At 44.2% G+C, this 23,631-nt stretch overlaps 2 protein-coding genes across 3 annotated transcripts in view; one reads left to right on the top strand and one right to left on the bottom strand.

The window, feature by feature from the left end:
* Nucleotides 1-2,806: 2,806 nt before the first annotated feature.
* Nucleotides 2,807-5,455, top strand: EFCAB9 (EF-hand calcium binding domain 9; the record flags this gene model as incomplete). The annotated part of the gene is made up of 5 exons (XM_081296380.1): nt 2,807-2,942; nt 3,359-3,507; nt 4,147-4,323; nt 4,916-5,038; nt 5,450-5,455. The coding sequence occupies 5 exons, from the start codon at nt 2,807-2,809 to the stop codon at nt 5,453-5,455; spliced, it is 591 nt and encodes a 196-aa protein (XP_081152506.1).
* Nucleotides 5,456-10,573: 5,118 nt separating this feature from the next.
* The window catches only part of UBTD2 (ubiquitin domain containing 2), a 66,449-nt gene continuing 53,391 nt past the window's right edge, over nt 10,574-23,631 (bottom strand). Inside the window, exon 2 of one of the 2 annotated variants that reach the window (XM_081283837.1) lies at nt 10,574-12,965. In XM_081283837.1, coding sequence (XP_081139963.1) covers nt 12,568-12,965 — 398 coding nt within the window. In that variant the 3' untranslated portion in view covers nt 10,574-12,567. The remainder of the gene's footprint in view (nt 12,966-23,631) is intronic. The other variant, XM_081283836.1, reaches the window with a different exon arrangement.

Below are 23,631 nucleotides of genomic sequence, written 5' to 3'. Positions count from 1 at the left end.
CACCATCTGCCTGGAGCTGACCCCAGCCTAAGCCACACTTCCAGTGACTGTGGGACGTGGAAACCCTACCAAAGGATCCTGGGCTGGGGCCGGGCTCAAAGGTGGAGCCTTGGCTGCTGTGTGCAAGGCCCTGGCTCCGTCCCCAGCACGAAATGAATAAATGGAGTGTTTTTTTACTGTAGCAGAAACATAACTGTCCCGTGGCTGTGGTGGTGACCTCATCTCTGAAGGCTCCACCATCTCTGGCTTCTGCCGCTTCTTGATCACAGTGTGCATGTTCCTTATGGGTTTAGTTTCCTTGAGAAATTATTTCTGGGGTCTCACTGGGCCCTTACAGAGAGGGCGTAGACCTACTGGGTGTGCACAGGCTTTCCTTCTGCACCACTGCTCTTGAAAACCGTGACCCACGGACTCCTTCAGTGCTGCCATGATTTCATCCTTAGAGCCATCAGTTGTTGGGGAGGAAGCTTGTCCCCACGGCCTGCTCCATGTTGATGACATCAGACCTGCTTTGAAACAGCTTAGATTATTTATTCTTTGATGATTGGATAAAACCGTCTGAGCCAGGTCTTTGCTCAGCATCTCTTTGAGCCTATCCTTTTGGTACCTGGTTATTGTTAGTGGTGGGTTAGGTTAAACTCCATCACGAGCCAGTCCTGGCAGAGTGACTCCTGTATCTTGCTCCTGCTGTCCAGTGCCCAAGCACCAACCCTCTGTGGCTAGTGAGCACTTGGAGTGTAACTCATCTGCACTGAGAATTAAAGAAGTGCAAAACAGACACAGGATTATAATTTCTAAAAAATATTGATTACAACTTGAAACATATTGGACACACTGGGTTAAATAAAATATTATTAAAAGTATTTTCACTTGTTTTAAATGTGGAAGATAGGGGGGAAATTGTTTTTTCCTCCCTTTTTTGCAGTACTGGCAATAGAACTCAGGCCCTTGCACAAGCTGGACAAGTGCTGGACCATACCACTGAGCTACCTCCATCCCTAGCCCTTGCTATTTTGTTTATTTATTTGCTGTCCTGGGGATTGAACCCAGGGCTTTGTGCATGCTAGGCAAGTGCTCTACCACTGGGCTGCATCTCCAGCCCCTTTTTATTTAATTTTGAAACAGAATCTTGATAAATTGCCCGGGCTGGACTTGAACTTGCAATCCTCCTGCCTCAGCCTCCCAAGTAGCTGGGATTATAGGCATGCACCACCACACCTGCTAGAAAAAAAATTTAATTACCCATGACTCAAACTTGCGGCTTATATTATACATTTATTGGATGAAGTTTCATAGTAAAAAGTTGTGCATAATATTCTTATATATATTTTAATATTTTATATCATTAGTTGTTTTTTTTCATTCTTAATTTTTAAAATCTTCTTTGACCTTTCTTATCACAGTTGTAAAAGTTTGTCTTCTTTTATTGGTCTTTTTCTGAAACAGCTTTTATTCTAGATCTAACTGCTAGTTTCATATAAAATACAGGATACAGAGGGATATGTTAATACTCTGGGGATAAATCTGTAAAACCAGAATGTTCTCATCTACATGACAATCTGGACTCTTCAAGAAATAAACTGTAAGAGAAAGATGAAAGAGAAGTAAAAAAAGAACAAGAAAAACGAGAACAGAAGGAGCATTGTAACCGATACATAGATCTGTTTAGGTTCCTGACTTAAATAATCACCTATTAAAACTCGGAATCAACAATTAAGACCATTTGAATGTCCCCTGGATATCTGATGCCATTTAGGAATGATTCGTGTTCATTTTTTTTAAAAAATATGTATTTTCTAGATGTTGATGGACCTTTATTTTATTCATTTATTTATATTTGGAGCTGAGAATCGAACCTAGTGCCTCGCACCGGCCAGGCAAGGGCGCTACCACTGAGCCCAGCCTGAGCCCCAGCCCGAGCCCCAGCCGAGCCCCAGCCGAGCCCCGCTTCTGTTCATTTTGTGTTCTGATAGTGGCCACCAGTTATGTTAAAAGATGAAGTCCCTCTTTTTCAAATACATATTCAGGTATTTACAGATGAGCTCTTCTGTCTGGGTTTTGCTTCAAAATAGCCCATCGGTGGTGGCAGAGCGAGACTGTCCTGGCTCTGATGGTCAGGTGGGCGCTGCCCACACCACTGGCTATGCCTGGTGTGTCCATTATAAAAAATGAAAGCTGGGAACGGGGATGAGGTGTGGGGGGGACGAGGTGGCTCAGTGGCGGTACGCGTGCTTAGCCCCCGTGTGGCCCTGCGTCCCTCGTCACCAGTGGAGAAAGAGAAGGAGCAGCCTGAGGCTGGCCGGGTGGCCTTCCTGGTCCCCTCTCTGTCAGGACCTCCTGCTGAAGCTCTGTCCGCCATCTCCCTTTTTCTGGTGGCTTCCTGCCTCACCTGCTCCTCTGACCTGCACTCTGGATACAAGTCCCTCCCTGGGCCTTATGTGGCTGACCGCGTCCTGGGTCCCTCTGGTACTTGGTGTGGTTTTCCATGTCCCTCCTGTCGGCTGTCCAGGCAGCAGGGCACAGCACACCTTTCTGAGGTGGCACATCTGCCGTGTGCTGCTAAGCAGCCCGATCCCCTCTCGGGAGGTTGTTTTAGTGACAGAGAGGTCATCGTGGTAACAAGAGAGTGGGGACAATGATACCCAGAGCAGAGCCAGAGGTGGAAAGAAGTGGTTTACCCTCATCCCCGGGCGTGTCCCCTGCTGTAGCCAGACCTGCTCAGAGACCCTGCCCAGCGTTCCAGTTCCGAGGCGGAACCCTCCATTCTGTTTCAGGCCGCCAGAGCCGCTGGCTGCAAGGGGCCGAGATGAAACTGAAACAAGGGTCCTTCCTGTGGTACCTCTACCTGGACAAGATATACTGCCTGCTGTCCCTGCGGAACGTGAAGGCGCTGGTGGAGTACTTCTACCTGTTGGACGTGCACCGCAGAAACACCTTGAACGGTCAGTGACGCCCACAGGCTCCCCCCTCTGGCTGGTGGCTGATGCCCAGGCAAACTCAGAGCCAGGAACCGCTGAGCGAGCACTTGACCTCTTCCAGAGGACACACAGACAGGAATGGCCAACCAAGAGCTGAGACGGGTGGCCGTTTGTGGCAACCGGGGGAGCAGGCCGGGGACAAGTCCACCCACTACTAACGGGTGGTCTACCCATCAGGCCGTGGTAGTTGGAATCATCCGCTTCAAGGCTGCTACCTAGGGGACCCCAGGCTGTGGGAGGAACTGGGGAAGCCAGAACCAACATCCCATCATTCTCCTGCCCATCCAGTGGGCACCGGGCATCCCTGCCGTCCAGGAGGCTCCCAGCTGCTGGTGTTTGCAGCTGCTCTGGACCGACCCTCTCTTGACCGCCCTTCACAGATGTGCTCTTCTTCCACTTCCTCTGCCACATCACCAACTTGAAATCGAGACAGATCAAGATGGTGTTCGACATGCTGGACTGGAACGCCATGGGCGAGATTGGCTTCGAGCAGTTCTACATGTTGGTTTGCATTCTGCTGTCACACCAGGCAAGTAGCGAGCGAGGCCGGCCCGAGGAGGCTGAGCTGGCCGCTGCCTCCACCTGGCAGCTACCTCCCCCTGGCCACAGGTAGCGCTTTATAGTTTTCCCTCCTTTCACTACAAACTAGAGGAAAGAAAAAGGAGGGGGTGTGATTTTAGCTCCTGGATGGTCTGTCCAGAACCTGCAGGTCTGTGCCATGCCCCAGGCAGCCCTGCCCACCTGCAGCCCTCCCACAACCCACCTCCTCTCACCTCGGCCCCACCCACCTGCCGCCCTTGAGGGCTCTCCATCAGTGACCTCCAGTGCCCTGCCAGCCTTCTGCCCAGAGTTCTCTGCAGGATCAATGAAGGGAGGGGCTTCCTCCGAGGTCCGTCTGCTCCACGTCCAGTTCTGTGGACTTGCACCTTTCCACTCCTTGAAAGGGACCTCGTGTGGTCAGCCCCACCCAGTGCCACCGTGTTCCCCGCGGTCTCCCGGGTGAGGCAGTGGGCTGCTGTAGCTGCAGGATGGCCAGCTGATGTCCCCTGCGGGGCGCAGCCCCTCTCGTGGAGCCCTCCAGGGAAGGTGCCGACTGAACAAGCCCGGGGCTGCCGGGTGTGGAAGGCAGGCCAACCTGGTCCTGTCTTACATATTTGTCTCAAAACAGAACCATCTGGAAGAACAGTTCATGTACCGCCATTCGCGGCCTGTGTTCGACCTGCTAGATCTGGATGGGGACCTGAAGATCGGCCCCGACAACTTCTGCATGTACAGATTCCTCTTCAACATCGAGAAACAGGAGCTCAAAGAACTCTTCCACGACTTCGACATCACGGGCGACTATGTGAGTGCAGCGCCCTGTGCTGGGCTGCGTCTGGACCCCAGCCCTCCACACACCTGGCCTGGCTGGGCAGGGCAGGGGAGACTGCAGCCCAAGGCCTGGGCCGGGATCCGAAAATGGGGGATAGGGGCACGGCTCCTGGAGGCAGGGATGGGCTCATGCCACGTGGTGGACCTGGAAGCCCCCCTGCAAGGTGAGAGTACACGTGTCACAGGGTGGCACTGGGTGGGAAAGGCTTATAGATCTGAACTAGCAGCAAGGGGGAATTCTAGGATGGGGTCCAAAGAGCGAAGTCCTAAGCAGGCCATGGTGGTGAGGTTGAGGGGGTCCCTGCTGGGCACACAGGGAAGCTGAGGTGGAAAAGGCTGGATCATGCTGGGAAGAGCCCTGGGGGCCGCCCAAGCATCTGCCCTTGACCCTTGTCCCCCTAAGAGTCCACAGAGGCGCTCTTCCTGGGCACTATTATCACACTACAACCATGTCCTAATCACTGCGCCTGAGTTTCCAAATTTCTAAATACGATAATAAGCCTATTGTCATGCTAGAAAGTAGCCAACCTTCCTGAAATAATTTCTTTTTTTTCTCCCAACTGAAGCGTCTTAATTATAAGGAATTTAAGCTGTATACAATCTTCTCCACGGACAAATCCCAGAATAAAGGGAAGGATAAAAAGAACTTGAAATTGAAATCCTCGCTAATGAAGAAAGTGTTCCAACAAGTTGGCATGAGCCATAAGAGTCTCTTGGAAAAAATGAGATCCAGAAGTAGAGAATATCATTAAAATGACAGTTGTCACATGTCTAAGAATAAATATGAGCATTCACGCAGGCCTCGCTGTCCACTTCCATACACGGAGGGTCCAGGTGAACTCTGCTCAGTTGGCAGGATTGGCAGTTCTGGGGTGCCAGGACAGAGCCCGGGGCCGTGCACCCCAACTAGCGGCAGCCCAACCTCAAGTTACTGTCCTTCTGCTGACAGGGCTGCTCTTGAGATCAGCTCTGCTCACTAGGGCCCTGTGTGTGTGTTCAGGGTGACCAACACTTCCTGGAGCCAGGCGGCTACAGGGCAGAGCTCCCCTGATCTCTGCTGCCAGGTCCAACCCTCACACCTCTACTCTCCCCTTCCTTAGGCCTAGACCCCTGGATGCCAGGCTGCACACTGGCCAGGGGTGATGTGCCTCCGTGTCAAGAGTTGGCTCTAAGGACATGGAGGCTGTCTTGTTCTTTTCTTTCTTTCTGGTCTCCAACACCTGGACTCCAGGGATCCTCCGGCCCCAGCCTCCCTGGTGCTGGACTCTGGGCGAGTGCTGCTGCCTGGCTCAGCTGTGTTCTCAGAACCTGAACTACTCTCTGATGAGTTAAGTGTTGACTAGAGTAATCATGGCATGCCCTGTATACTTTTAATTCTTGTGTAATTAATGCTTTGAATAATTTGAAAGTATTTTTGGCATTAGGCTTGTGACACCTCCCTGGCTGACTGGATCATGACTTTAGTAATGGCAGCTGTCTATAATATGCTTGCTATGGGGTGAGCAGTGACTCACATGACCTATGTATTTTTTTTCCGGTACTGGGGATGAACCCCCTAGGGTGCTCTATCACTGAGCTTACATCCCAGCACTTTTAAAATTCTGAGACAGGGGCTTGCTAAATTGCCCACACTGCCCTTGAACTTGAGATCCTCTTGCCTCATCCTTCCAGATAGCTGGGATTACAGGCCAGGCCCCCATGCTGGCTTTGTTTAGCCTTTAAACCCTGTCAATCAGGTGTCACTACCATCAATTTACAGATGAGGAAATTGAGGCCTAGAGATTAAGAACCTTACCCAAGAATACATGGCTCATGCTGGCAGAGCCAGGGCTCAAATTCAAGGTCAACTAAGCCAACCTGTCTTACCAGCAGGGATCTCAGTAACTCACTTCCTTTTAGCAGATTCTGTTTAAGTTTAAAGCCAGCAACTCATTGGGTCAGAAATCTCACCTGATTAATGTTAATTACAACTCTTACCACAAATCTCTGAGGAACAAGTTTTGGGAGTGAAGAAATATAGGTCGTTTACTATAAACCAAGGATTTCTTATGGACACATTAAGTAATGCTGACCTGAAGGCCAGTTCAAACAGTTCCATCATGGAAGGTCAAATTGGATCACAAGGTGTCAGGAGCAACTGGCAAGAACACTGCCCGCTGGAGACTGTCATCATTCCTCCATCAAACTGGTACTAGGAACTGTTAATTTCTGTGAATCCTCTCCATATTTCCTCTATTAGACATGATTTTCTTATTACATTTTTTTTTAGTTCTAGATGGTCATGATCCCTTTATTTATTTTATGTGGTGCTGAGGATCGAACCCCGTGCTTCACACATGCGAGGCACCACTGAGCCCCAGCCCTAGAAAGAGGGTTTTGATAACATACCTGTGACCACACTCAATGTCATTGTCAGCAAAAAGATCTTCTCTTTCTCGCAATGGTACCATAAAAACTGGATGGAACTAGCATAAAAAAACCAGCTGCAGTCACATCTGTTTCCCACATAGGGACAACAGCATCTCTCTCCTGGAGTTGTTAACACCCAAAAGATGCACCGCCTCACAGCAGCGCCTTTCTTCCTTTGACCCAAGGTCCATCCTTGCCTCATCACCTCCCAAGGCCAACAGCTGCACCTCGCCCTGCCCCCCAGCCCTTGCCCCCCACTTCTTGCCCCCCAGCTCCTCACACCTGCACGCATAGCCCTCCAGCTCCGCCCCTTCTGGGGCAGCCTCCATGGCTTTTGCCACCAGACAGCCCAGGAGCTAGGTGTGGTTTGGGGGAAGAACCCGAGTGTGAGTTTCTCTTCCACCTTCCAGGGTCGGTCCTGAGGTGCAGAAAGAACCATGGGCTGTGATTTTTCAGACGTGGCCACTAACGCCACCAAAATACTGAATCCTTTGTTTCAGAAAGGGGCAGGGAGGTTTTTAGTTTGAGTCCATCCCATTTATTGATTCTTGATTTTATTTCTTGCACTATAGGAATCTTATTAAGGAAGTCAGAGCCTAATCTGACGTGATGAAGATTTGGGCTACTTTCTCTTCTATTAGGCGCAGGGTCTCTGGTTTAATTCCTAGGTCCTTGACCCACTGTGAGTCGAGTTTTGGGCATGGTGAGAGATAGGGGTTTGGTATCATCTTGTTGCATTTGGATTTCCAGTTTTCCCAGCACCACTTGTTGAAGAGGCTGTCCTTTCTCCAATATACATTTTTGGTATCTTTGTCTAGTATAACTGTATCTATGTAGGTTGGTCTCTGTGTCCTCTATTCTATACCATTGGTTTACCAGTCTATTTTAGTGCCAATACCATGCTGTTTTTGTTACTATTGCTCTATAGTATAGTTGAAGGCCTGGTATAGTGATGCCACCTGCTTTACTCTTCTTGCTAAGGATTGCTTTAGCTATTCTGGGTCTCTTATTTTTCCAGATGAATTTCATGAATGCTTTTTCTAAGAAATCATCAGTGAGGTGAAGAGAGAGCCTATAGAACAAGAGCAAATTTTTACCATATGCACATCAGATAGAGCACTAATATCTAGGATATATAAAGAACTCCAGAAACTTAACACCAAAAAACAAATAACTCAATCAATAAATGGGCCAAGGAACTGAATAGGCACTTCTCAGAGGATGATATACAATCAATTAACAAATATATGAAAAATATTCAACATTTCTAGCAATTAGAGTAATGCAAATCAAAACTACTCTAAGATTTCATTCATTTCACTCCAGTCAGAATGGCAGCTATTATGAAGACAAACAACAATAAGTGTTGGAGAGGATGTGGGGGAAAAGGCACACTCATACATTGCTGGTGGGACTGCAAACTGGTGCAGCCAATATGAAAAGCAGTATGGAGATTCCTTGGAAAACTTGGAATGGAGCCACCATTTGACCCAGTTATCCCACTCCTTGGTCTAAACCCAAAGGACTTAAAAACAGCATACTACAGGGACACAGCCACATCAATGTTTATAGCAGCACAATTCACAATAGCTAAACTGTGGAACCAACCTAGATGCCCTTCAGTAAATGAACGGATAAAGAAACTGTGGTGTGTATGTATGTATGTGTGTATACACACACACACACACACACACACACACACACACACACACACGAATATTACTCAGCATTGAAAGAAAATAAAATCATGGCATTTACAGGTAAATTGACAGAGTTGAAGAATATTGTGTTAAGTAAGCCAATCCCAAAAAAACAAATGCCAAATGTTTTCTCTGATGAGGATGCTGATCCATAATAGGGGGCAGGGGGGACATGGGAGGAATGGAGGAACTTTAAATAGGGCAAAGGGGAGGGACGAGAAGGGGGAATAGGGGGATAGGAAAGATGGTGAAATGAGATGGATGTCATTATCCTAAGTTCATGTATGAAGACATGAATGGTGTGACTCTACTTTGTGTACAACCAGAGTCATGAAGAATTGTGCTCCATATGTGTACTATGAATTGAAATGCACTTTGCTGTCATATGTAACAAATTAGAACAAATAAATACACTTTAAAAAAGAAAAAAAGGGGGAGAGAGGCAAGAATGAGTCAAAGATAGGAAGCATAATTCTAAGACGAGCTTTCCCCTCTTACCTGGAAATCAGGGTAGCTACAAAAGCTAGTGTGAATTGGCTCAGATTTTCAAAATCTTCCTTTTAAAAGCATCTCCATAAATGGGATGGTTATAGAATGGTATCAGGAAAATGCATTTATCTCTAATGGGTCCAAACTGAAATTCGGTATAAAAATGAAAATTTAAATGCACCAGTAAAGTGGCACTCCTTTGTGACTAGGAGTACAAAGAAAACAGCCTATCAATACCAACTTTAGGTACTTTTTTTCTCATTTATATTATGTGACTTAAAACATTTTCCAGATGTGCATATAGACCTGGGAGTGCAGCTCAGGGTAGAGGGAGTACCTTGGCATGTGCAAGGACCCAGTTTCAATCCCTAGCACTGCAAAAAAAAATAAAGTGTATGTAGATCGTTTGAGTTAATAAACTGAGTGTAGATTAAGTTAATAAACGGAGTTTCCACAGTCGAGTTGGAATTTCTCGGTCACATGTATGTTCCAGGGTGTGGTCCATCCATGGAGGGACAGGAACAGCAGACCTGATAGATGTGGGCACAGCTACCTTTTCAGCCCAGGGCCCTGGACAGGATCCTCTGTGATCTGTACTAGCCATAAGTATGGAATTCTGAAGGGAGCTAAGGCAGCTAAGCCACCCTTCACTAGCGCTCAGTCTCCCGTTTGCTCACCACTCTAACCTCTGACCTCGAAGACTGGCAACCAGAGCAACTGTGCTGACATTTGCCAAGATGGGACCCTTGCCACCAGAGCAGCCTGCACTTCATCCCTTCAGGGGGATGACAGCCTGAAGGGGCCACGTCATTAGAGACCCCAAGAGAAATAAGAGGAGACTGGAGCAGGGGCCGCCAGCTGCTCTCCTTCCCTCTCCTCCCCAGTAAGAAACTCGGCACAGCTGCTGCTAGTCTGTCCAGTAGGAAAATAAGTAAGAAGCACCTTGCGGGGCGGGGGCTCAGTGGTAGAGCACTCGCCTTGCATGCCTGGAGCACTGGGTTCGAGCCTCAGCAATCCATAAATAAATAAAATAAAAGTATGGGTCCACCTACAACCAAAAAAAGAAGCATATTGTGTTTAAAAAGTACCAGAAAACAAGAGCTCCCCATTAACGGGACAGACAGATGGAAAAAGCCCAATCAGGACTGTCACCTCACTCCTTTCCCAACCCCACAGAGATCTCTGAAGTCTCAGAGGGGGAAGGGAGAGTCTTCTCACCTTGGTGTGTTTGGACTGATGGTTTCACAGGCACGTGCTGCCTGTTCTGAAAACCCATTTAAAAATCTGAACAAAATCAAACCTGTTACTTTGATCCAAAAATGGATGATAAATGAGCTTAGTGCTTCCGAAAACCTGAACTGTGAGTTGATCTGCAGGATGATTTTAGGAGAAGAGAAAACCAGCTGATTCAGACCCAGGCGTCAGTGCAGAGGCAGGAGTGTCTGCAGCACTGCGCAGGAGTCGGCCCAGTGAGCCTGAGGGGGTGACGAGGACCTTGATCTTTACTGGGCTGAGGCTTCAAGAAGGAGGAAACCTTCACACACTCATTAGAACATGGCAGATCACCCTTATGGGGAGAGCAACAGATAAAACCCCAGAATAAAGGCAAAGACAAAGAGAAAAATTTAACTTTTTTTTTTTTTAAAAAAAGCACAAAAACCCTACATACTAAAATTATACACATCAAGTATTGGTCCAATCTTATATCAATCTATTAACAATTAAACAGCACCATGGTTTTCTTACCTAGGTTAAACATGCCCAGAAAATTGTTATTCAAAGTATATGTTCCTTTAAAATAAAATAACTCTTAAAGAGAGAGAATCTTCAACAATCAAGACCTTTTACCAACCATAGATTATTGATGACATCAACAAATTTCCTTAAGAAAAATCAGTTTAAACATTTTTTTTTTTCCAGTTGATGAACATGAGAGATGCTGCTGTTCAGTGTGGCAACGATGAACAAAAACTTTTGGATGAGGGCGATCTACTGAAATGCCCTCCTAGCCCCACCTCTGAGGGAAAACTTCTCCTTTGGAATTAATGCTGCCATTTCTCTTGAATTTAGAGTCAGTCATCAACAAGCAAATCAGATGTAGCCACAATCTTTAAAGTGATCGAATAACATTAGGGAAGTAGTTAAAGCTCTCAGAAACATGATAAAGTTACAGTTATAGATATACTTAATCAGGCTATAGGAGATTTAATACCATTTTTAAACAATGCATTTAGACTAATTAGCAGTTTCATTTTGTCACTTTAACTAACAAGGTGCTCACACCCAGGTAGCTGTGGAGGTGTGCCACCCCCCAGCACGGCACCCATGCTCCTTGCTCCCCTTCCTCCTCACGGAGGCCCCAGGACACAGCCTGGTAAGGGAGGGAGTCCCCTTCTCTCTCAGAGCCAGCTCTTAAGGGGCTCCAAATTAAACGCAGCCCTGGGCAGCTTTACTCAGCCACAGTACCCAAGACTCAGGCCTTCGCAGATTTCTCAGTTCCTGGCCACCAAACATGACTCTGCAGATGGTTCTTAACTTGCCTCTTTGCAAGAAAAGATGAGAGAAGAACTGTTATCCGCTTGGCTGAGGGTAACAGTGAACTGGGGAGCACTGAGGTCTGAAGCACTGCCGCGTCACTGCTAATGTGAAAGCAACACCAGCAAACCTTTCACTCTGGATTCTCAGTCGAAAGCTTCTCTGCAAGTTCTCCCAGGCACAGGAGGACTGGGCTTTCCCTGCTCCCCTGCAGAGCCGGGAGAGCCTCACTGCACTGCCTCATGGTGGGAAGAGTAATGGACTCCTGCCTCCCGCCCAGGGACTGTGGGCCTGGGGCAGGGTAGGCGATGCAAGTGCAAACAGAGCAGGGAGTACGGAAGGTACATGACGTAGTGACCTTCTAAGCTAGACATGAAAACAGCTGTCTGTGCAGGATTCCAAAACACCTACGCAGCACCCAAGGATCAGGTGGAAATCAGAAACAGGACTGCACGGACTAGTTACTGCCTGGTGTTCAGAAGGATCCGGGCCACCAAACATGCTCAAGGCCACCCAAACTTAGTGTGACTGTCAATAAGGGGCTCAACATGTGGGGATGGGAAAAGCAACACTGAAACACAATTTGCCAGTCTTACTCCTTTATGGCTAAATATGAAATGAGCTAACAAAAAACCAGAACAGAAATGAATCTCAAATACTGCTCTTCTCAGATTCTATCAAAAAATTATAACCGTTATTGGTGACATCTGGAAATTATATAATCTGATAGATGTTTTAAAAATTCTGTATTCAAAGGTGCTTGGTGCTGTTCTTCAAGGTTACAATGTTCCACTTACAGTCTAAATCATTTAAATTCAGCCATTAAGTAGTTGAGTGTTTTAAAATAAATGGTTATCTATTTCTTAACTGCCTCTCAAATTAGAAATTGTAGTTACATGAGTCTCAAAGGCTGGCTCTTTGTGTTTTATTATTTTTGTTGGTCTCCATCACAGATGGAATTTTTCACTGGTAATTCCTCAGAACTAAATTCATTCATAGGGAATTCAGAGCAGTGAAAATAGGTTTCACGCCACAGAGTTGAAAAATGACAACAATAACAAACAGGAGAGGGGAGCCAGCTCGGCTCAGTTCTCGACTGGCGTGGGGTTGTGCATGGGCTGGCTCACGATCACCTGCACGACATAGTCCTTGGGGATCTTCAGCTCCTCCAGCTTCATTTTGTCGGTGAGAGGTCTGCCTGAGAAGAACCACCGCTGGCTTCCCGGCTCCACTCCTTCGGCTGCGTGCAAGCGTCTCTTCATGTGGAACACCGTGTCTGTGCTGCGCACCACAAGCTTGAGGTCTTTGCCTGTGGAGAGGCGCAGTCGGAGCTGGGACTCGTAGCCAGAGTTGGGTGGTGGCTCAGGAATGTCCAGAGTCTCTGTGTCGCTCTTTTCCTCTATCATGTTGATTGGCGGTGCCAAGCAATACACGGGAAGCTGGTATCTGCTCCCCAGTTCATCATAGCACTCCGTAAGCGCACCTTCAGAGGGAAGACAGGAACGAGTTTCAGTGAACGTATTCCTGTTTACACTCTACAAACTGCTCATGCTCTTTTGCTAGCATGCCACAGCAGAGAAAGGCACTAAATGATGCCAGTCACTGTCCACTGATCAGCAGTGACGACCAAGTCCTGGGGGCACTCTGAGGATGCATCTAATTTTACATTAACTAGGACTCCAGCTCTTACCTCTTCTAAGTCATTTAACACCCAGCTCACAATTCCAGGAAGACAGAAAGGAAAGGAAATGGGTGCACACAATTCATTAGTGCTTAGAACAAATTAAAGGGAAATTTACATTACATTTGTTGTATCTGTTTAAGAAACAAATCCATTACCTTAAACAAAAAACAAGAAAAAAAGAAAACAAGCCCAGGACCTGGCTGACAGACTGCACCTGGCCAGAGTCCTTGGTTCTGAGATCAGACCAGAGATGACAGCTGCACGAGGTGTGACCGCCCATTGCCCACGTATGAATCTTGTTAGTACCATGACCACAGAAAGGACCAAGATGTTTTACTCAACCCCACTCAGCTAATCTATCAGAGAAGCTCCAATTACAGAGGTGACTGGAGGGGTGTGACATTCATAATGAGCTACCTCAAGGGAGGGAAAAAAAGCATATATGGCCAGGTGTGGTGGTGCACGCCTGTAATCCTGGCAGCTCAGGAGGCTGAGGCAGAGGATTACAAGTTCAAAGCCAGTCTCAGCAACTAAGCAAGGTCCCTAAGCAACTTAGCAAGACCTTGTCTCAATAAAAAAATAAATAAATAAATAAAGGACTGGGGATATGACTCTGGGTTGAATGCCCCTGTCCAAACTGGTCACATATCCAGATAGCTTAGTCCTGCGGCAAGAAGCCTGCCAGTGTCTTGACAGCCCGGCCGGCCGTGGTGGGAGTGAGTAAAGGGAAAGTGGAGAGCTCGCTGCAGACCCATCTGCTCTGCGAGGAGACACCTTCAGGTACACATCCCACTGGATGTCGGGGGTCAGTAGCGTGGGCCCCGCGGGTGTAAGTGTAGCACATTGCCATAACTGCCCTGCTATTTAAAACATTCTCCTAGAGAGACACCATACCAAACCACTATCTTTGGAATTGAGACCAAGAAGAAATTTCCAGCCTTTTTATTAATGAGTTGTGCAACCTTGAAGAGCAACGTTCTATTTTTTTTAATATTCTTTTTAGTTGTTGATGGATCTTTATTTACTTATTTATATGCGGTGCTGAGAATCAAACCCAGGGCCTCACACGTACTAGGCAGGCACTCTACCACTGAGCTACAACTCCAGCCCTGAAGAGCAACATTCTTTAACCTGCAATTCTTTTTCAATCACAAAATGAAGCAGGAAGAAGCTGACCTCTACAGAGGCACACCTGATACAGCAGGACTGCAGCAGCACTGCTGCCTTGACTGAAAGCACCCTACCCCTCGAGAGGCAGTGTGGAGCCAACACAAACTGCACCCCGACAGCCAGCTCGGCTCTTACTGGACCTGACCTTCACCCTCCACCACAAGGCAAAGAAGCCCATCTCCTGCAGCCTGGCGTTTCGGGTTGAATTTTCTCATCTCAAATAAGTAAGAGAGGAAAACGCCAAGGAGGGTTCCAGGTAGACTGTGCCTCACCCTGTTCCAGTGCAGGCAGCACCCGGACCCTGACACTGGATGGGAGCTGTCCATGCTCCGTGCGGCTTAGAAGCACCTTTGTTCTAACATTTTTGGAGAAGACGACTTCTTTTTTTACTTAATATGAAGTTTTCTGGTATACCAACTTTCCCTTTCTTCTGTCTATAAAATTAGAATCTGCGTTACAAATATACTCTGGTTTTATATATTTTTTCTCTAGTTTTAAACTAAAAATTACAGTTCTGGTTTCCAGTATGGCATGTAAGAAACTTGGAAGTCCCAGTCCAAGTTTCCTCCTAACAAGGAAAAACCTAAACAAATTAAAGTTCCAACTCCTCCTCGATCTGAGAGAAGGGTAAGGTCACTGGGCAAACTACAGTCATCAAGATGGCCAGCCAGCCAGCCAGGAGAACAGAGAACCACAGCTGACTACAACAGAGCAGGAAAGCCTGAATGGTGATTGGCAAATGGCTGGAGGCCAGGATAGTCCAATCTTAGGGGAACCTGCAAGGGGATCAAGCCCTGCAGGTGGCGAGGGAAAACACCTTTATGAGTTTTACCTCCTGGAGTTTAGCTACCTCCTCATAGCAAATATCAGAGAAAAACTCCCTGTGCTTCTGGCAGAGCAGGCATAAGGAACCATCTTGAACACGCCAGAGCACACAGCTCTCAGAAGAACTAACTAGAGCCTAACCTGTGGGGATCACAGTAGAGTGCAAGTGACCCATGGGGAAGGAAATGCCTACCCTGCCCCCTCTAGCCGTCCTGTCCTACCTAGGGTGGTGTTATGATGAGAAAGCCTGCGAAGTTCACAGCTCGAGGTTCAGACTCAGAGGCTGAGGCCTAGTCATAGGACTCTAGAAGCTCCCCCCACCTCCCACTTTACTCCAGGCTCATTTACAACAGTTCCTTTTTTCCAAAAAACACGTCTACCTTTCCACAAAAAATGACAAGATTCTAAAAGGCAATGAACAGTTTGAAGACAAAGAACAAACCCCCAAACCAGGGACTCAGAGGGAAAAGGGGTGTCAGAATAAGCAGACTGGGACTTTAAAACAGCTGTACTTAACATGCCAATGGCTAGGCAAGCAAGGAAGGCAACCAGAATGATGGAAATCTAAGGAAGAACCCAAAACGCGTGAGGACAAAACCACTGTGGTGGAAATGAAGACCTCCCTGATGGGCTTATTAGTGGACTGGACATGTTCAAGGAAGGAATCTTGGAGTTGAAGGATATTTCAGTGGAAACCTAAAATTTCAAAGCAAAGAGGGGAAAAAAGACTGGCAGGGGAACCCAACCAAACAAAAAACCCCGAACAGAATACCCAAGAACAGAGGGACGGCTCCAGAAGTTATAACTTGTGCACAATGGGACACCAGGAAGAGAAGAAGTCAACAGAAGGTACTTGGAACCATTATGAAGGAGAATTCCCCAACTCACCCTCAGACACTACAGCACAGATCCAGGAAACTCAGGGAACATCAAACAACATAAATGCCAGAAAAACTAGACATGTATCATTTTCAAACTCTACAAGATCAAAGATAAACTCTGTTCCTTTAGAAGCCAGATGTGGAAAACAAACCTTACCCATAGAAAAGAAAGATGGGGTGGGGGGATTACACCTGACTTTCAGAAGCCACAGAAGGAAGCAAGAAATGAATGGGTTGAAATGTTTAAAGTATTGAGAGAGAAAAAAAACTACCTAGAATTCTGTATCCTGTGAAATAAATCAAGAAAGACTAGCTTAGAAAACAGAAACTGAGAAAATGTTTCCAGTAGTCCTGCTTTGCAAGAAATATTAAAAGAAGTTCTTAGGATAAATGATCTAGGTAAAAAAACTCAGATTCACATAAATCAAGGAAGAATACTGGAGAAGGAACAAGGCAATGTAGGAACTTATATTTTTCTTTTTTTAAATATTTACTTTTTAGTTTTAGGTGGACACAATATGTTTATTTTATTTATTTTTTATGTGGTGTTGAGGATCGAACCCAGCGCCCTGCGCATGCCAGACAAGCGCACTACTGCTTGAGCCACATCCCTAGCCCTTATTTTTCTTATTTGTAATCGATCTAACATAAAAATTTGTTCAAAACAACAGTGTATTCAATTATGTATATTTATTTATCTATTTATATAAGCTTATATACCTGAAAAATGCAAAGGACATAAGGAATTATGGTTATTTTATTATAAGCCATCTACACTACCTATAGAACATTATAGTGTTATAGGAAGACAACCACTAAAAATGTAACAGGAATAAACCTGATACGCTAAGAAAGGAGAGATGATGGAATCACCAAATACTCAACTAAAACCAAAAAAGGAAGAAAAGGAGTGGAAGACAAAAATGGGAATAAGAACAAGGACAACAAGCTGTAATAGACACAGTAGATGTTAGCTACTGACATAACACTAGTTATCTACATGTACCAAATAAATAAAATGGATTGGGGAAAAGAGCTGGAGAAAGATGGACCATGCTAACACTCATCAAGACAGAGTGGGAGTCGCTATATTAATTTCAGGTGGAGTAGACTTCAAAGTAAGGGATGTCATCAGGATAAAGGGTAGCATTAAATAATGATAAAAGGGTCAGTTCTTCAAGATATGGTAATAGTCCTTAACATGTATGCACCTAAAAACAGAGCAAAATATGAGAGACAGAAACTGCTAATGCTGCAAGGAAAAGGATGGATCCACTACTGTGACTGGAGCCTTTTAATCTCCTCCTCAGTGAGAAACAGACAGATCCACAAGGCAGAAAACCAGAAATAACACCCTTAAACAATCACCCTCAGGCAGTTTGATATAATGGACACAAATAAACCACTCCACCCAACAGGAGAACAGACATTCTGCACACTCATAGGGAACATTCACCAATATTCTAAGCCATAAAAACTCTCTTAACAAATCTAAAGGAACAGAAATCAGACAAAGCTGCTTCTCAGACTATGAACTAGAAATCAATATTCATCAATATTAAGCAATACATATGTAAATAATACATAGGTCAAAGGAGAAATCTCAAGAGAAATTAATAAAATATTTTGAATTAAATGAAAGCACAATTTAAGGAAATTTATAATGTATATTATCAGAAAAGGAAAAAAGATCTAGCTGGACATGATGGCACATGCCTGTAATCTCAGCGACTCAGGAGGCTGAGGCAAGAGGATTGCAAATTCAAGACCTGCCTTAAGCAACTTATTGAGACCTGTCTCTTAAAAAAAAAAAAAAAAAAAAGTCTAAAAATCAATCATCTAAGCTTTTACCTTAGGAACTAACTATAAAAGAGCAAATTAAATCTAAAACTAAGCAGAAGAAAAAAATAATTGACTAGAATCAATGAAAATGAAAATCAGAAATCAATGTAGAAAAAAAAAAATCAATGAAACTACAAGCTGATTCAATGAAAACATCAATACAATTGGTAAGCCTCTCATTATCAGGTCAACCAAGAAATGAGAGGACACAAATTACTAATATTAGAAATGAATGAGAGGACATAACTTCAGATCTAGTGGACATTAAAAGGATAATAAAAGAATACTAAGAATAACTCTTCACAAATTTGACAGTTTAAGTGAAATGGACCAATTCCTTGAAAAACAGAATGCACAAGAACAGACAATCTCAATAAGCTTATATTTACTAAACTGAATCAAAAAATAACCTTCCAAAGCAGAAAGTACCAGTTTTAGCTGGATTCACTGGTAAATTCTACTGAACATTTAAGAAATTTTCTACAATATCTTTCAGAGGATGGAATAAGAAATATTTACAAACTTATTCCTTGAAGCCAGCATTATCTTAATACCAAAAGCAGACAAAAACATTACAGGAAAATTATAGACTAATATCTTTCATGAACATAGATTAAAAAAAATCCTCAACATAACAAAAACCAGCAACTCAAATACCACACTATAAAGAGTTATACACCATCACCAACTGGAATTTATCCCAGGTGTTCAAGATTGAGCCAACATTCAAAACCCAACTAACCTAGTCCCTAACAGTGAGTGTTACAGCTTGGATCTGGAATGTCCTCCAAAAGCTCATGTGTTGAGGTCCTGGTCCCCAGCTGACAGTGGTACTAGGAGGTGGTGAAACCTTTAGGATGGAGACTTAGTTGATGGAAGTAGGTCACTGGGGTGTGTCCTTGAAGGATATAGATTTTCCCAGCCCCGCTCTCTATTTCCTGGCAGGATGAGATGAGCAGCTTTGCTCCATACACCCTCCCTGCTCCCCCACAGTGATGAGGCCAAGCAACTGTGGACTGAAACCTCTGAAACTGTGAGCGAAAATAAATCTTTCCTCTTTTTTTAAAAAATATATTTTTTAGTTGTTGTTAGATCTTTATCTTATTTATTATATGTGGTGCTAAGAATCAAACCCAGTGCCTCACACATGACAGGCAAGTGAGCTACCACTGAATCACAACCCCAGCCCAAATCTTTCCTCGTTGAAGTTGGGTTTCTTAGGTATTCTGTCACAGTGATGGAAAGTCTACACACAGACCCAACAAGGAAAACCACACGATCCCATCGACAGATGCAGCTGCATCTGACAAAACCCAACACCCATTCATGATAAAAACTCTCAGTAAAAGGAACAGAGGGGAACGTCCTCAACTTGATGAAGACCTTGAGAAACCTACAGCTAACATCATACTTAAAGGTAAGAAATTCAAAGCTTTCCCATTAAGACTGGGACAGGCAAGGATATCTTCTTTCACTGCTGTTTTAAACACCACAGTGGAGATCCTAGTTAAGGTAATAAGAAAGGAAATAAAAGACATACAGATTGGGAGGAAGAAATAGAACTGTTTGCAGATGATATGATTGTCCACGTAAAAAATCTGAAAAATCAAAAATGCTCCAAACACTAATACGATCACACTCAAGTTGCAGGATATAAGGTTAACATATGAAAGACAACTGCTCTTCTATACAACAGCAATGGATGTGTGAATTTAAAATTAGAGACAATAACATGTACATTAGTGCTCCCCCAAATTTACATTTAGGTATAAATCTAACAAAATATCCAGAAGAAAATGACAAAATTTTGATAAAAACAAATCAAAGAATCAGTAAGATTCTCTATGAACATGAGAGCCCATGTTCATGGAGAGGAAGACAACACCATCAAAACATCAACTCTTCCCAGCTTGGTCTAAAAATTCAAAGGAATCCTAGTTGAAATCCCAGCAAGTTATTGTATGAATACTGACCAGCTGTCTGTAAAGTTAATATGGAGAGGTCAAAGACCCCAACCAGCCAATACAACACTGAAGGTGAAAACAAAGGTGAAAGACACCATTACCTGACTTGTAAGATTTATTATAAACCTACAGTTGTCAAGACAGGATGGTGTTGATTAAAGAAGATCAATGGAACAGATTAAGAGAACCCAGAAACATACCCACATGAATATAGTCAACTAGATTTTTTTTTTTTTTGGTGTGTGTGGGGGTACTGGGGACTCAGGAGTATTTTACTCGTGGAATATATCCCCAAATATTTTTATTTTTAATTTTAAATTTTGAGACAGGGTCTTGCTAAGTTGCTAACTCTGGCCTCAAACTTGTGATCCTTCTACCTCAGACTCTAGGTTGGTGGGATTACAGGTGTACACAGTCATGCATGGCTGATCTTGATAAGGAAGCAAAAGCAATGCAGTGGAGAAAAGAATCTTTTCAACAAATAGTAATCGAACGGAAAACCATTACATGCAAAAAAAAAAAAATCTAAACAAACTTAACATGCTTTACAAAAAATAACTTGAAATGGATCACAGACCTAAATGTAAAACACAAAACTAAAACTCCTAACAAGATAACATAGGAGAAAATCTAGAAGATGTTGGGTTGGCAGCGATCTGTTGGAGAGGACACCAAATGCACAATCCATGATAGACTTCATAAACTGGTATTCATTAAAACCAAAAATTCCTATTACTCTGCAAAAGACATTGTCCAAAAATAAATATACAAATAAATAAATAAATTTTTAAAAAAGCCATAGACTGGAGAAATATTTGCAAAAGACCTATTTAGCACAGGACCATTATTTTGTAAAACAAATAGAAAATTCTCAAAATGAAACAGAGAACAATTTGATTTTTAAAAATGTCTGGAAACCATAAGGTATATGACTGGAAAAATCAGCATGATAAAGATGCTCCACAACACACATCCTCAGGGAAACACGAATTTGAACAACGAGATACACTACTACACGAATTTGAACAATGAGATACCACTACTACATTCTGGCCCAAACCCATAATACTGATGATGGTAAATGCCGGTGAGGACGAAGAGCAAGAGGAACTCTACTCTCACCGACGGTGGGAATGCAGGACAGGACTGAAAACTAAACACACTTTTACTAAGTGATTTGGCCATTGTGTTCCCAAAGGAGTTGAAACTTACACCCACACAAAAACCTGCACATGGTTGTTTACAGAAGCTTTATTCACAACTGCCAAAATTTGGAAGTAAGCAAGCTTCCTTCAGCAGATGAGTGGATAGACAGTGATCCATTCCAAACAACAAAAGGAAAATGAGCTATCATGCCATGAAAAGACACAGGAGAAACTTAGTGCATACTACTGACTCAAAGAAGTCAGTTTGAAAAAGCCATATACTATCTAATTCCAAGTATCTGATGTTCTGGAAATGGCAAAATTATAGAGATAATGAAAAGATCGACAGCTGCCAGGGGATAGGGTGGAGGGATGAATGAACAGGTGAAAGGATTTTTAGAGCAGTAAAACTACGTGTGAGGGTGCTATTAATGGTGAACAGATGTCATTAGACATTCATCCAAACCCACTAAGAGTGACCCCTGATGGAAACTCTGGACTTTGGGTTCTAATGGTGTATCTCAATGCAGATTCATCACTTCTAACAAATATTCCATTCTAGTTGTAGAGGGTGATAATGAGGGAGGCTACGCACGTCTAGGGCAGGGGATACAAAGGAAATCTTTATACCTTCTGTATAATTTGGCTGTGAATTTAAAACCACTCTTAAAAAAAAACTTTATTTAAAAAATAACACAAATAAGTAGATCATTCAAATAAGGGTTAATTTTAAAGTATAGTTTTATGGGTTACTCTCTTATCTGGGATCATAAAGCACCAATAACAATAACATTTATTTACATTATAGCCCACAGGGGAACATTACCTCAGAATTCCCTATCAGAGCAGGCTGACTCATTTTTTGGTCAGATTCTTTGACAATATACTCCCAATCCTCCACCATTGAATGGTTTCTGATCTCTTCACTAGAAGCAAAACCGCTCTGGCTAGTAGTGATTTCCAACACACAACCTCTTTAGGACCTAGTAAGGATCACTAGAGAACAATCCTCACTTTCCAGAATTGCTGCACAGAGACTTACTGAACACACAGGACAAGTCACTGGCACTTACAAAGGTGGCTGAGACAGTCAAGACTGTTCCTGACTCACAGAAGCCTCTAGTCAAGGCAAGCAGACACAACACATCCAGCACAGATTAAGTACAAATTGATAATTCAGAAAAATCAAACACAGATGCTGAAACATCAGAGAAAGGAAACTGACAAGTCAGGAAAGTCAACAAGGAGAAATCCTGCATTCGGGCATGACTTCAAAGACACCCAAGAAACAGGAACGATATGGAAATAAATAACTACAAGATAGGTAGGGTGTGGCTACCGAGTGAGCGGCCAAACCTGGCTGAGGTGGAATATGGACTCGGGGATGGGAAATTACTAAATAGGAAGCAAGAGTGAAAACCTGGGAGTGAGGTCCAAGAGTTCAGACTTACTGCTCTAACAAACCCCTGGAGATGTAACATAGTATAAGAGACATTCCTTCAACAGATATCCAGAGCCTACTAAAGATGTTCTACTCAGAACTCAGGGAGTGCTGGGGACCAGCTGAAGCCTGCAGATTATTTTACCATCTACAAGGGGGACTGGCTGAGTGGAGGCACAGGGGCCCACCTGACTCTAATGTAGGGAAACTGACCTGAGAAAAATCAATGGTAGCTGACAGGACCAAATTACATGTTAGATTTGATGGAAAGTAAAACAAAAAATCACCTAATCAGGAAACCTGAGAGAGAAAGAAAAAGGGAAAATTTAGGGTTATAAGATTGTCAGTACTTAGTTTTTATTTGCTTCAGGTTCAGTTAGATACTTCAACTGAATTATCTGTAGGTCACTGAAGAAGAACGGGGAAGGGTAAAAGTTTAGAGAGCAATAATCTCCAATGTGTAAGTTTAAACATAAAAGCAAACACTCGGAGTGCTGCTCAGCACTGACTCTACCAGGGCTCTTTATACAAATCAACAATCCTCCCAGGAGCAGTACAAGGTAAGTCTATTGTATCCATTGTACAGAGGAGAAAACTGAAACAGAAGGAACTTCTGTCCAGGATCCCGCAGCTGCTTAAGTGACAGAGTGAAGTGACAAGATTCTTGAAGAAGTGAACATGTTAACATGAAGATGAGGACCTAGAGGAGAACACAAGGCAAAGCACACCAGGGAGGAGAAGTGGAAGGGACCACAGGATGGAGAAACCTGCAATGCCGAATGCAGCAACTGGTCAACCCCTGTCAACAAGGTCATTAACAGCTCACAAGAAGCCAAAGACATGACCTGATGCGAGATCAAAAGCAATGGTGGCCGAGAAGCTTCAGCAGCACAGGGATGCCATGTGTGGCAACAACATGAACGCAGTGTTGCCATCGTCTCAAGGTGGAGAGGTTTGATTAAAGAAACCCCATGTTTTTAAATGCAAAAGGGAAGAAACCACTCTCAAAGTAAAGTAGGGATTTTCCAACCTTTCCAAAATTGCTTTTAGCCACACCTGAGTTTACAATTAATAAAGGTCTTAATCACCACCCGCTGGCCATGGAAGGCACAGCTCCTTCAGTAGGTCTTCATTGGTCCGTAGTCCAAGCCAGGCTCTCTTGCGTTCCTCATCTAATGTCCTCTGTGGAATGACAGT

Source organism: Spermophilus citellus (genome assembly GCF_964194105.1).
Source record: "Spermophilus citellus genome assembly, chromosome: 1".
NCBI classification, from domain to species: Eukaryota; Metazoa; Chordata; class Mammalia; order Rodentia; family Sciuridae; genus Spermophilus; species Spermophilus citellus.
Note: the sequence above shows the minus strand (reverse complement) of the source record. Positions and strands in the feature narration are given on the sequence as shown.